Source organism: Salmo salar, chromosome 26 (assembly GCF_965601325.2).
Source record: "Salmo salar chromosome 26, fSalSal1, whole genome shotgun sequence".
Classification (NCBI taxonomy): domain Eukaryota; kingdom Metazoa; phylum Chordata; class Actinopteri; order Salmoniformes; family Salmonidae; genus Salmo; species Salmo salar.
The window spans coordinates 56,379,770-56,392,500 of NC_138316.1; the positions used below are offsets into that span (position 1 = coordinate 56,379,770).

The 12,731-nt window shown below is 48.6% G+C and overlaps 1 protein-coding gene across 1 annotated transcript in view; it reads right to left on the reverse strand.

The window, feature by feature from the left end:
• The window catches only part of LOC106595813 (NT-3 growth factor receptor), a 165,240-nt gene that overhangs the window by 16,187 nt on the left and 136,322 nt on the right, over window positions 1-12,731 (reverse strand). The window contains exon 14 of the mRNA XM_045708728.2: window positions 4,445-4,653. Within this exon, the coding sequence (XP_045564684.2) occupies window positions 4,445-4,653 (209 nt within the window). The remainder of the gene's footprint in view (window positions 1-4,444; window positions 4,654-12,731) is intronic.

A 12,731-nucleotide genomic window follows, 5' to 3' on the forward strand; every position in this document is an offset into this window, starting at 1 on the left:
GGAGTAGAGAGACAGAGGAGGAGGAGAGACAGAGGAGGAGGAGAGACAGAGGAGGAGGAGAGACAGAGGAGGAGTAGAGACAGAGGAGTAGAGACAGAGGAGGAGTAGAGACAGAGGAGGAGGAGAGACAGAGGAGGAGGAGAGACAGAGGAGGAGTAGAGACAGAGGAGGAGGAGAGACAGAGGAGTAGAGACAGAGGAGGAGGAGAGACAGAGGAGGAGGAGAGACAGAGGAGGAGGAGAGACAGAGGAGTAGAGAGACAGAGGAGGAGGAGAGACAGAGGAGGAGGAGAGACAGAGGAGGAGGAGAGACAGAGGAGGAGTAGAGACAGAGGAGTAGAGACAGAGGAGGAGTAGAGACAGAGGAGGAGGAGAGACAGAGGAGGAGGAGAGACAGAGGAGGAGTAGAGACAGAGGAGGAGGAGAGACAGAGGAGTAGAGACAGAGGAGGAGGAGAGACAGAGGAGGAGGAGAGACAGAGGAGGAGGAGAGACAGAGGAGGAGTAGAGACAGAGGAGGAGTAGAGACAGAGGAGGAGGAGAGACAGAGGAGGAGGAGAGACAGAGGAGGAGGAGTAGAGACAGAGGAGGAGGAGAGACAGAGGAGGAGGAGTAGAGACAGAGGAGGAGTAGAGACAGAGGAGGAGTAGAGACAGAGGAGGAGGAGTGGAGACAGAGGAGGAGTGGAGACAGAGGAGGAGGAGAGACAGAGGAGGAGTAGAGACAGAGGAGGAGGAGAGACAGAGGAGGAGGAGAGACAGAGGAGGAGGAGAGACAGAGGAGGAGGAGAGACAGAGGAGGAGAGACAGAGGAGGAGGAGAGACAGAGGAGGAGCAGAGACAGAGGAGGAGAGACAGAGGAGGAGGAGAGACAGAGGAGGAGCAGAGACAGAGGAGGAGCAGAGACAGAGGAGGAGTAGAGACAGAGGAGGAGTAGAGACAGAGGAGGAGCAGAGACAGAGGAGGAGTAGAGACAGAGGAGGAGTAGAGATAGAGGAGGAGAGACAGACAGAGGAGGAGTAGAGACAGAGGAGGAGCAGAGACAGAGGAGGAGTAGAGACAGAGGAGGAGGAGAGACAGAGGAGGAGTAGAGACAGAGGAGTAGAGAGAGGAGGAGGAGAGACAGAGGAGGAGTAGAGACAGAGGAGGAGGAGAGACAGAGGAGGAGTAGAGACAGAGGAGGAGTAGAGACAGAGGAGGAGGAGAGACAGAGGAGGAGGAGAGACAGAGGGGGAGTAGAGACAGAGGAGGAGTAGAGACAGAGGAGGAGTAGAGACAGAGGAGGAGTAGAGACAGAGGAGGAGGAGAGACAGAGGAGGAGTAGAGACAGAGGAGGAGTAGAGACAGAGGAGGAGGAGAGACAGAGGGGGAGTAGAGACAGAGGAGGAGTAGAGACAGAGGAGGAGGAGAGACAGAGGAGGAGGAGAGACAGAGGGGGAGTAGAGACAGAGGAGGAGTAGAGACAGAGGAGGAGGAGAGACAGAGGAGGAGGAGAGACAGAGGAGGAGCAGAGACAGAGGAGGAGTAGAGACAGAGGAGGAGGAGTAGAGACAGAGGAGGAGTAGAGACAGAGGAGGAGGAGTAGAGACAGAGGAGGAGGAGTAGAGACAGAGGAGTAGAGACAGAGGAGGAGTAGAGACAGAGGAGGAGTAGAGACAGAGGAGGAGGAGAGACAGAGGAGGAGGAGTAGAGACAGAGGAGTAGCGACAGAGGAGGAGTAGAGACAGAGGAGGAATAGAGACAGAGGAGGAGTAGAGACAGAGGAGGAGGAGTAGAGACAGAGGAGGAGTAGAGACAGAGGAGTAGAGACAGAGGAGGAGGAGAGACAGAGGAGGAGGAGTAGAGACAGAGGAGTAGAGACAGAGGAGGAGGAGTAGAGACAGAGGAGGAGGAGTAGAGACAGAGGAGTAGAGACAGAGGAGGAGGAGTAGAGACAGAGGAGGAGGAGAGACAGAGGAGGAGGAGAGACAGAGGAGGAGTAGAGACAGAGGAGTAGAGACAGAGGAGGAGAAGAGACAGAGGAGGAGGAGCAGAGACAGAGGAGGAGGAGTAGAGACAGAGGAGTAGAGACAGAGGGGGAGTAGAGACAGAGGAGTAGCGACAGAGGAGGAGGAGAGACAGAGGAGGAGGAGAGACAGAGGAGGAGGAGTAGAGACAGAGGAGGAGGAGAGACAGAGGAGGAGGAGTAGAGACAGAGGAGGAGGAGAGACAGAGGAGGAGGAGAGACAGAGGAGGAGGAGTGGAGACAGAGGAGGAGTGGAGACAGAGGAGGAGGAGAGACAGAGGAGGAGTAGAGACAGAGGAGGAGGAGAGACAGAGGAGGAGGAGAGACAGAGGAGGAGGAGAGACAGAGGAGGAGAGACAGAGGAGGAGGAGAGACAGAGGAGGAGCAGAGACAGAGGAGGAGAGACAGAGGAGGAGGAGAGACAGAGGAGGAGCAGAGACAGAGGAGGAGCAGAGACAGAGGAGGAGCAGAGACAGAGGAGGAGCAGAGACAGAGGAGGAGTAGAGACAGAGGAGGAGTAGAGACAGAGGAGGAGCAGAGACAGAGGAGGAGTAGAGACAGAGGAGGAGTAGAGACAGAGGAGGAGAGACAGACAGAGGAGGAGTAGAGACAGAGGAGGAGCAGAGACAGAGGAGGAGTAGAGACAGAGGAGGAGGAGAGACAGAGGAGGAGTAGAGACAGAGGAGTAGAGAGAGGAGGAGGAGAGACAGAGGAGGAGTAGAGACAGAGGAGGAGGAGAGACAGAGGAGGAGTAGAGACAGAGGAGGAGGAGAGACAGAGGAGGAGGAGAGACAGAGGGGGAGTAGAGACAGAGGAGGAGTAGAGACAGAGGAGGAGTAGAGACAGAGGAGGAGGAGAGACAGAGGAGGAGTAGAGACAGAGGAGGAGTAGAGACAGAGGAGGAGGAGAGACAGAGGGGGAGTAGAGACAGAGGAGGAGTAGAGACAGAGGAGGAGTAGAGACAGAGGAGGAGGAGAGACAGAGGAGGAGGAGAGACAGAGGGGGAGTAGAGACAGAGGAGGAGTAGAGACAGAGGAGGAGGAGAGACAGAGGAGGAGGAGAGACAGAGGAGGAGTAGAGACAGAGGAGGAGGAGAGACAGAGGAGGAGGAGAGACAGAGGAGGAGCAGAGACAGAGGAGGAGTAGAGACAGAGGAGAGGAGTAGAGACAGAGGAGGAGTAGAGACAGAGGAGGAGGAGTAGAGACAGAGGAGGAGGAGTAGAGACAGAGGAGGAGTAGAGACAGAGGAGGAGTAGAGACAGAGGAGGAGGAGAGACAGAGGAGGAGGAGTAGAGACAGAGGAGTAGCGACAGAGGAGGAGGAGTAGAGGCAGAGGAGAAATAGAGACAGAGGAGGAGTAGAGACAGAGGAGGAGGAGTAGAGACAGAGGAGGAGTAGAGACAGAGGAGTAGAGACAGAGGAGGAGGAGAGACAGAGGAGGAGGAGTAGAGACAGAGGAGTAGAGACAGAGGAGGAGGAGTAGAGACAGAGGAGGAGGAGTAGAGACAGAGGAGTAGAGACAGAGGAGGAGGAGTAGAGACAGAGGAGGAGGAGAGACAGAGGAGGAGGAGAGACAGAGGAGGAGTAGAGACAGAGGAGTAGAGACAGAGGAGGAGAAGAGACAGAGGAGGAGGAGCAGAGACAGAGGAGGAGGAGTAGAGACAGAGGAGTAGAGACAGAGGGGGAGTAGAGACAGAGGAGTAGCGACAGAGGAGGAGTAGAGACAGAGGAGGAGGAGTAGAGACAGAGGAGGAGGAGTAGAGACAGAGGAGGAGAGACAGAGGAGGAGGAGGAGAGACAGAGGAGGAGGAGGAGAGACAGAGGAGGAGGAGAGACAGAGGAGGAGGAGTAGAGACAGAGGAGGAGAGACAGAGGAGGAGGAGAGACAGAGGAGGAGGAGTAGAGACAGAGGAGGAGAGACAGAGGAGGAGGAGAGACAGAGGAGGAGTAGAGACAGAGGAGGAGGAGTAGAGACAGAGGAGGAGGAGAGACAGAGGAGGAGTAGAGACAGAGGAGGAGGAGTAGAGACAGAGGAGTAGAGACAGAGGAGTTTCATCTCTTACGTAGCTTGATAACTGTGGAGTAGAGGAGGAGTAGAGACAGAGGAGGAGGAGCAGAGACAGAGGAGGAGAGACAGAGGAGGAGGAGCAGAGACAGAGGAGGAGTAGAGACAGAAGGGGAGTAGAGACAGAGGAGGAGGAGGAGAGACAGAGGAGGAGGAGAGACAGAGGAGGAGGAGTAGAGACAGAGGAGTAGAGACAGAGGAGGAGAGACAGAGGAGTTTCATCTCTGATACGTAGCTGATAACTGTGGACATTTTGCTTTCTTTTGGTTCTAAATAGAGACGGCATGTTGGATTGTGTAAAAATACAGGAAATGAGCTTTAGACCCCTCCCCCCCCCAAAAAAAACAAAATCCCGACATATGTTCCTCTACCATTACCTGAGGAACCTGTTGAGGTCTCCATGCTTCATGTACTCAAACACCATGATGAGGGGATCCCCGTCCACACAGACCCCATAGAACTTAACAATGTGTTGGTGCTGGAGGTTGGTGAGCAGCTCTGCTTCCCTCTGGAAGTCTCTTCTGGCCGACAGGTCGGGTTCCTTCGGGCTCTGGGACCCGGAAGGACACGCTGTCGGTTTCAGGGTCTGTGGACGGAGAGAGAGAGAGAGAGAGAGAGAGAGAGAGAAGTAGTGTTTGTTTACCGCTGGTACTACTGTAGTAGTAAACACATTGATATCAGACAGGCTTATAGACAAAAGACAGGTCGGGTTCCTTCGAGGTCTGGGACCCAGAGAGGAGGTTGGTTTACTGTTGGTAATATTACTGCCCAGTATACTGCCATCTATTCTGACTGGTACTGCCTTTCATGTAATATATACTGCCATCTATTCTGACTGGTACTGCCTTTCATGTAATATATACTGCCATCTATTCTGACTGGTACTGCCTTTCATGTAATATATACTGCCATCTATTCTGACTGGTACTGCCTTTCATGTAATATATACTGCCACCTATTCTGACTGGTACTGCCTTCCATGTAATATATACTGCCCAGTATACTGCCATCTATTCTGACTGGTACTGCCTTTCATGTAATATATACTGTCCAGTATACTGCCATCTATTCTGACTGGTACTGCCTTTCATGTAATATATACCTGTCCTGTATACTGCCATCTATTCTGACTGGTACTGCCTTTCATGTAATATATACCTGTCCTGTATACTGCCATCTATTCTGACTGGTACTGCCTTTCATGTAATATATACTGCCATCTATTCTGACTGGTACTGCCTTTCATGTAATATATACTGCCATCTATTCTGACTGGTACTGCCTTTCATGTAATATATACTGCCATCTATTCTGACTGGTACTGCCTTTCATGTAATATATACTGCCATCTATTCTGACTGGTACTGCCTTTCATGTAATATATACTGCCATCTATTCTGACTGGTACTGCCTTTCATGTAATATATACTGCCATCTATTCTGACTGGTACTGCCTTTCATGTAATATATACTGCCATCTATTCTGACTGGTACTGCCTTTCATGTAATATATACTGCCATCTATTCTGACTGGTACTGCCTTCCATGTAATATATACTGCCCAGTTTACTGCCATCCATTCTGACTGGTAATAAAACAGTATATTATAAACTGGGTGGTTCGAGCCCTGAATGCTGATTGGCTGACAGCGTTGGTATATCAGACCGTAAACCACATCATTCATGTTTACTGTTGTAATTAATTAATTACTTTGGAAACCAGTTTATAATAGCAATAAGGCACCTCGGGGGTTTGTGATATATGGCCAATATACAACAGCTAAGAGCTGTGTCCAGGCACTCCACGTTGCATCGTGCTTAAAAACAGCCCTTAGCCGTGGTATATTGGCCACGAACCACACCCCCACTGGCTTTATTGTAAAGCATCACCTGTCTGCAGACAGCCAGGTCACAGTGTTCTGGTACTGTCCTGGACCGGTAATACCAGACAGCGAGGTCACAGTGTTCTGGTACTGTCCTGGACCGGTAATACCAGACAGCGAGGTCACAGTGTTCTGGTACTGTCCTGGACCGGTAATACCACACAGACAGGTCACAGTGTTCTGGTACTGTCCTGGACCGGTAATACCAGACAGCGAGGTCACAGTGTTCTGGTACTGTCCTGGACCGGTAATACCAGACAGCGAGGTCACAGTGTTCTGGTACTGTCCTGGACCGGTAATACCAGACAGCCAGGTCACAGTGTTCTGGTACTGTCCTGGACCGGTAATACCAGACAGCCAGGTCACAGTGTTCTGGTACTGTCCTGGACCGGTAATACCAGACAGCGAGGTCACAGTGTTCTGGTACTGTCCTGGACCGGTAATACCAGACAGCCAGGTCACAGTGTTCTGGTACTGTCCTGGACCGGTAATACCAGACAGCCAGGTCACAGTGTTCTGGTACTGTCCTGGACCGGTAATACCAGACAGCGAGGTCACAGTGTTCTGGTACTGTCCTGGACCGGTAATACCAGACAGCGAGGTCACAGTGTTCTGGTACTGTCCTGGACCGGTAATACCAGACAGCAAGGTCACAGTGTTCTGGCGACTCCACTAAACAAACTGTCCTGGACCCAGAGGAGAAACATTTTACTTAGTGTAGTGTATCCACAATGGTATCCTAATCCCTTTATAGTGCACTATTTTTTTTTTCCTAGAGCCCCTATGGACCCTGGTCAAATGTAGTGCACTACACAGTGAATAGGGCGCAATTGTGGACACACACTAAGTAAATGTTTGTTTCCTGGGCGTCATTCCAACATAATAACTCAGAGTGCTCGGAAACAGATGGGTGAGAAGGGAAGGTTCGTTTCAGTTCGTTGACATAAAGTAATATTCTGTTTCATATTCTATTCCAATGGAGATGGAGGAAGATGAAGGTGTTTAAATGTAAACAGACATCATTCTTTTCCGACGACACAACAGACTCCCAACCTCTTCCCCGATTTGTTTTGCAGAACAAGCTCTATTTTGGTGTCCTCTGGGATATTGTAACGCTAAGTTAGTATTTTCAACCCTGCAAACTATCAAACTCTAACAGGGGGATTAAAAACCATTTTCTCATAAACGTGTTAGTTTCATCAGACGGCGATATTTAATCTGTTTTCTTTTATCATATTTTATTTTTTAACCTTTATTTAATATATATTTATTTAACTAGGCAAGTCCGTTAAGAACAAATTCTTATTTTACAATGACGGCCTAGGAACAGTGGGTTAAACTGCCTTGTTTAGGGGCAGAACAACAGTTTTTTTACTTTGTCAGTTCAGGGATTTGAACTTGCAACCTTTCGGTTACTAGTCCAACGCTCTAACCACTAGGCTACGCTGCCGACGGACCACAGTGAAACTATCTCTCCACTAGACCACCTACTGATCCTGCGGTGATATTTTATTAATTTAATCTGCTAATAATTGCCACAAAAAAAAGCATACTAGTATGCAAATTAGGGAGCGAAATTAACATCTCTCTTACCGATGAGATTTAGGAGGTTACTGACGAGTCCCTCACTTTAACATCACTGTCTGGCAAGTCCTCATGGACTAAATATTGACAAAAATACATCTGAGATCTAGAGTTTGTTTGTCCGGATGTGACCCCATGGACATATAGCTACGGTGTCTGATTAATGAATGTAGAGGATACACGAGTTACATTTTATTCAGTCAGATAGACATCTTTTATAAACTCGTCCAGCTGGCTGTGAGATCAACTTTATTCAGTCAGACATCTTTTATAAACTAGTCCAGCTTTGCGTACGTCAATCAAAGCCCAGGAAATGACCCACGACCACATGGCTGCATATGAAACACGCCAGGGTCCAACGCTAACTTTCTCTGGGGACGAACAGAATGTCCACATGGTGTAGTTTTCAAATGCATTGGGTTCAGACAAGACCTGTAGGTTACCATGCTTCCTATAGGTTACCATGCTTCCTATAGGTTACCATGCTTCCTATAGGTTACCATGCTTCCTATAGGTTACCATGCTTCCTTTCTACAGGGCCTATAGGTTACCATGCTTCCTATAGGTTACCATGCTTCCTCTCTACAGGGCCTATAGGTTACCATGCTTCCTATAGGTTACCATGCTTCCTATAGGTTACCATGCTTCCTCTCTACAGGGCCTATAGGTTACCATGCTTCCTCTCTACAGGGCCTATAGGTTACCATGCTTCCTATAGGTTACCATGCTTCATATAGGTTACCATGCTTCCTATAGGATACCATGCTTCCTCTCTACAGGGCCTATAGGTTACCATGCTTCCTCTCTACAGGGCCTATAGGTTACCATGCTTCCTCTTTACAGGGCCTATAGGTTACCATGCTTCCTATAGGTTACCATGCTTCCTCTCTACAGGGCCTATAGGTTACCATGCTTCCTCTCTACAGGGCCTATAGGTTACCATGCTTCCTATAGGTTACCATGCTTCCTCTCTACAGGGCCTATAGGTTACCATGCTTCCTATAGGTTACCATGCCTCCTATAGGTTACCATGCTTCCTCTCTACAGGGCCTATAGGTTACCATGCTTCCTATAGGTTACCATGCTTCCTATAGGTTACCATGCTTCCTATAGGTTACCATGCTTCCTCTCTACAGGGCCTATAGGTTACCATGCTTCCTATAGGTTACCATGCTTCCTATAGGTTACCATGCTACCTCTCTACAGGGCCTATAGGTTACCATGCTTCCTATAGGTTACCATGCTTCCTATAGGTTACCATGCTTCCTATAGGTTACCATGCTTCCTCTCTACAGGGCCTATAGGTTACCATGCTTCCTATAGGTTACCATGCTTCCTATAGGTTACCATGCTTCCTCTCTACAGGGCCTATAGGTTACCATGCTTCCTCTCTACAGGGCCTATAGGTTACCATGCTTAATATAGGTTACCATGCTTCCTATAGGTTACCATGCTTCCTATAGGTTACCATGCTTCCTCTCTACAGGGCCTATAGGTTACCATGCTTCCTCTCTACAGGGCCTATAGGTTACCATGCTTCCTATAGGTTACCATGCTTCCTATAGGTTACCATGCTTCCTATAGGATACCATGCTTCCTCTCTACAGGGCCTATAGGTTACCATGCTTCCTCTCTACAGGGCCTATAGGTTACCATGCTTCCTCTTTACAGGGCCTATAGGTTACCATGCTTCCTATAGGTTACCATGCTTCCTCTCTACAGGGCCTATAGGTTACCATGCTTCCTATAGGTTACCATGCTTCCTATAGGTTACCATGCTTCCTCTCTACAGGGCCTATAGGTTACCATGCTTCCTCTCTACAGGGCCTATAGGTTACCATGCTTCCTCTCTACAGGGCCTATAGGTTACCATGCTTCCTATAGGTTACCATGCTTCCTATAGGTTACCATGCTTCCTATAGGTTACCATGCTTCCTATAGGTTACCATGCTTCCTCTCTACAGGGCCTATAGGTTACCATGCTTCCTATCTACAGGGCCTATAGGTTACCATGCTTCCTATAGGTTACCATGCTTCCTATAGGATACCATGCTTCCTCTCTACAGGGCCTATAGGTTACCATGCTTCCTCTCTACAGGGCCTATAGGTTACCATGCTTCCTCTTTACAGGGCCTATAGGTTACCATGCTTCCTATAGGTTACCATGCTTCCTCTCTACAGGGCCTATAGGTTACCATGCTTCCTCTCTACAGGGCCTATAGGTTACCATGCTTCCTATAGGTTACCATGCTTCCTCTCTACAGGGCCTATAGGTTACCATGCTTCCTATAGGTTACCATGCCTCCTATAGGTTACCATGCTTCCTCTCTACAGGGCCTATAGGTTACCATGCTTCCTATAGGTTACCATGCTTCCTATAGGTTACCATGCTTCTTATAGGTTACCATGCTTCCTCTCTACATGGCCTATAGGTTACCATGCTTCCTATAGGTTACCATGCTTCCTATAGGTTACCATGCTTCCTCTCTACAGGGCCTATAGGTTACCATGCTTCCTATAGGTTACCATGCTTCCTATAGGTTACCATGCTTCCTCTCTACAGGGCCTATAGGTTACCATGCTTCCTATAGGTTACCATGCTTCCTATAGGTTACCATGCTTCCTATAGGTTACCATGCTTCCTCTCTACAGGGCCTATAGGTTACCATGCTTCCTATAGGTTACCATGCTTCCTATAGGTTACCATGCTTCTTCTCTACAGGGCCTATAGGTTACCATGCTTCCTCTCTACAGGGCCTATAGGTTACAATGCTTCCTCTCTACAGGGCCTATAGGTTACCATGCTTCCTCTCTATAGGGCCTATAGGTTACCATGCTTCCTATAGGTTACCATGCTTCCTATAGGTTACCATGCTTCCTATAGGTTACCATGCTTCCTCTCTACAGGACCTATAGGTTACCATGCTTCCTCTCTACAGGGCCTATAGGTTACCATGCTTCCTCTCTACAGGGCCTATAGGTTACCATGCTTCCTATAGGTTACCATGCTTCCTCTCTACAGGGCCTATAGGTTACCATGCTTCCTCTCTACAGGGCCTATAGGTTACCATGCTTCCTCTCTACAGGGCCTATAGGTTACCATGCTTCCTCTCTATAGGGCCTATAGGTTACCATGCTTCCTATAGGTTACCATGCTTCCTATAGGTTACCATGCTTCCTATAGGTTACCATGCTTCCTCTCTACAGGGCCTATAGGTTACCATGCTTCCTATAGGTTACCATGCTTCCTATAGGTTACCATGCTTCCTCTCTGCAGGGCCTATAGGTTACCATGCTTCCTATAGGTTACCATGCTTCCTATAGGTTACCATGCTTCCTATAGGTTACCATGCTTCCTCTCTACAGGGCCTATAGGTTACCATGCTTCCTCTTTACAGGGCCTATAGGTTACCATGCTTCCTATAGGTTACCATGCTTCCTCTTTACAGGGCCTATAGGTTACCATGCTTCCTATAGGTTACCATGCTTCCTCTTTACAGGGCCTATAGGTTACCATGCTTCCTCTCTACAGGGCCTATAGGTTACCATGCTTCCTATAGGTTACCATGCTTCCTATAGGTTACCATGCTTCCTCTCTGCAGGGCCTATAGGTTACCATGCTTCCTATAGGTTACCATGCTTCCTCTCTACAGGGCCTATAGGTTACCATGCTTCCTATAGGTTACCATGCTTCCTATAGGTTACCATGCTTCCTCTCTGCAGGGCCTATAGGTTACCATGCTTCCTATAGGTTACCATGCTTCCTCTCTACAGGGCCTATAGGTTACCATGCTTCCTATAGGTTACCATGCTTCCTATAGGTTAACATGCTTCCTATAGGTTACCATGCTTCCTCTCTACAGGACCTATAGGTTACCATGGTTTCTCTCTATATTCAGATTTTAACAGGCTATATTGGGTTATGACGATATGTATTAAATGCTGTGTAATATAATTTAGATATGCAAGTCATTTCTCTTAATAATTACATTCATTTTTGTTTCTGAAGCATGTTTCTAAAGCATGTCATTTTGAGAAGATATGAAAATAGGATGCTGCCAATTTAAGACCAAGTAGGATTAGTGTCTTTGTTCTAGAGAGTTCTCCTGTCCTGTATCTCCCCATCGAGTCTAGTTTCTAAAGGTGTCTTCGTTCTAGGGTGTTCTCCTGTCCTGTATCTCCCCATCGAGTCTAGTTTCTCAAGGTGTCTTCGTTCTAGAGAGTTCTCCTGTCCTGTATCTCCCCATCGAGTCTAGTTTCTAAAGGTGTCTTCGTTCTAGAGAGTTCTCCTGTCCTGTATCTCCCCATCGAGTCTAGTTTCTAAAGATGTCTTCGTTCTAGAGAGTTCTCCTGTCCTGTATCTCCCCATCGAGTCTAGTTTCTAAAGGTGTCTTCGTTCTAGAGAGTTCTCCTGTCCTGTATCTCCCCATCGAGTCTAGTTTCTCATGGTTTCAAATCATGAATGTAAGCCATCATACAACCACTACAGACTTATAATATATAATATATATATTATACTTAGTTTTCCACATCTGAACAACGTTAACCATTCTTCCTGCGTAATTCTTCAAACTACAAGATCCAAGCTCAAGGAATGTTATGACCCAGGGCTGGTCTGAACCCTTATAGCTGGAACACAGGGCTGGTCTGACCCCTTATAGCTGGAACACAGGGCTGGTCTGACCCTTATAGCTGGAACACAGGGCTGGTCTGACCCTTATAGCTGGAACACAGGGCTGGTCTGACCCTTATAGCTGGAACACAGGGCTGGTCTGACCCTTATAGCTGGAACACAGGGCTGGTCTGACCCCTTATAGCTGGAACACAGGGCTGGTCTGACCCTTATAGCTGGAACACAGGGCTGGTCTGACCCCTTATAGCTGGAACACAGGGCTGGTCTGACCCTTATAGCTGGAACACAGGGCTGGTCTGACCCTTATAGCTGGAACACAGGGCTGGTCTGACCCCTTATAGCTGGAACACAGGGCTGGTCTGACCCCTTATAGCTGGAACACAGGGCTGGTCTGACCCCTTATAGCTGGAACACAGGGCTGGTCTGACCCCTTATAGCTGGAACACAGGGCTGGTCTGACCCTTATAGCTGGAACACAGGGCTGGTCTGACCCCTTATAGCTGGAACACAGGGCTGGTCTGACCCCTTATAGCTGGAACACAGGGCTGGTCTGACCCTTATAGCT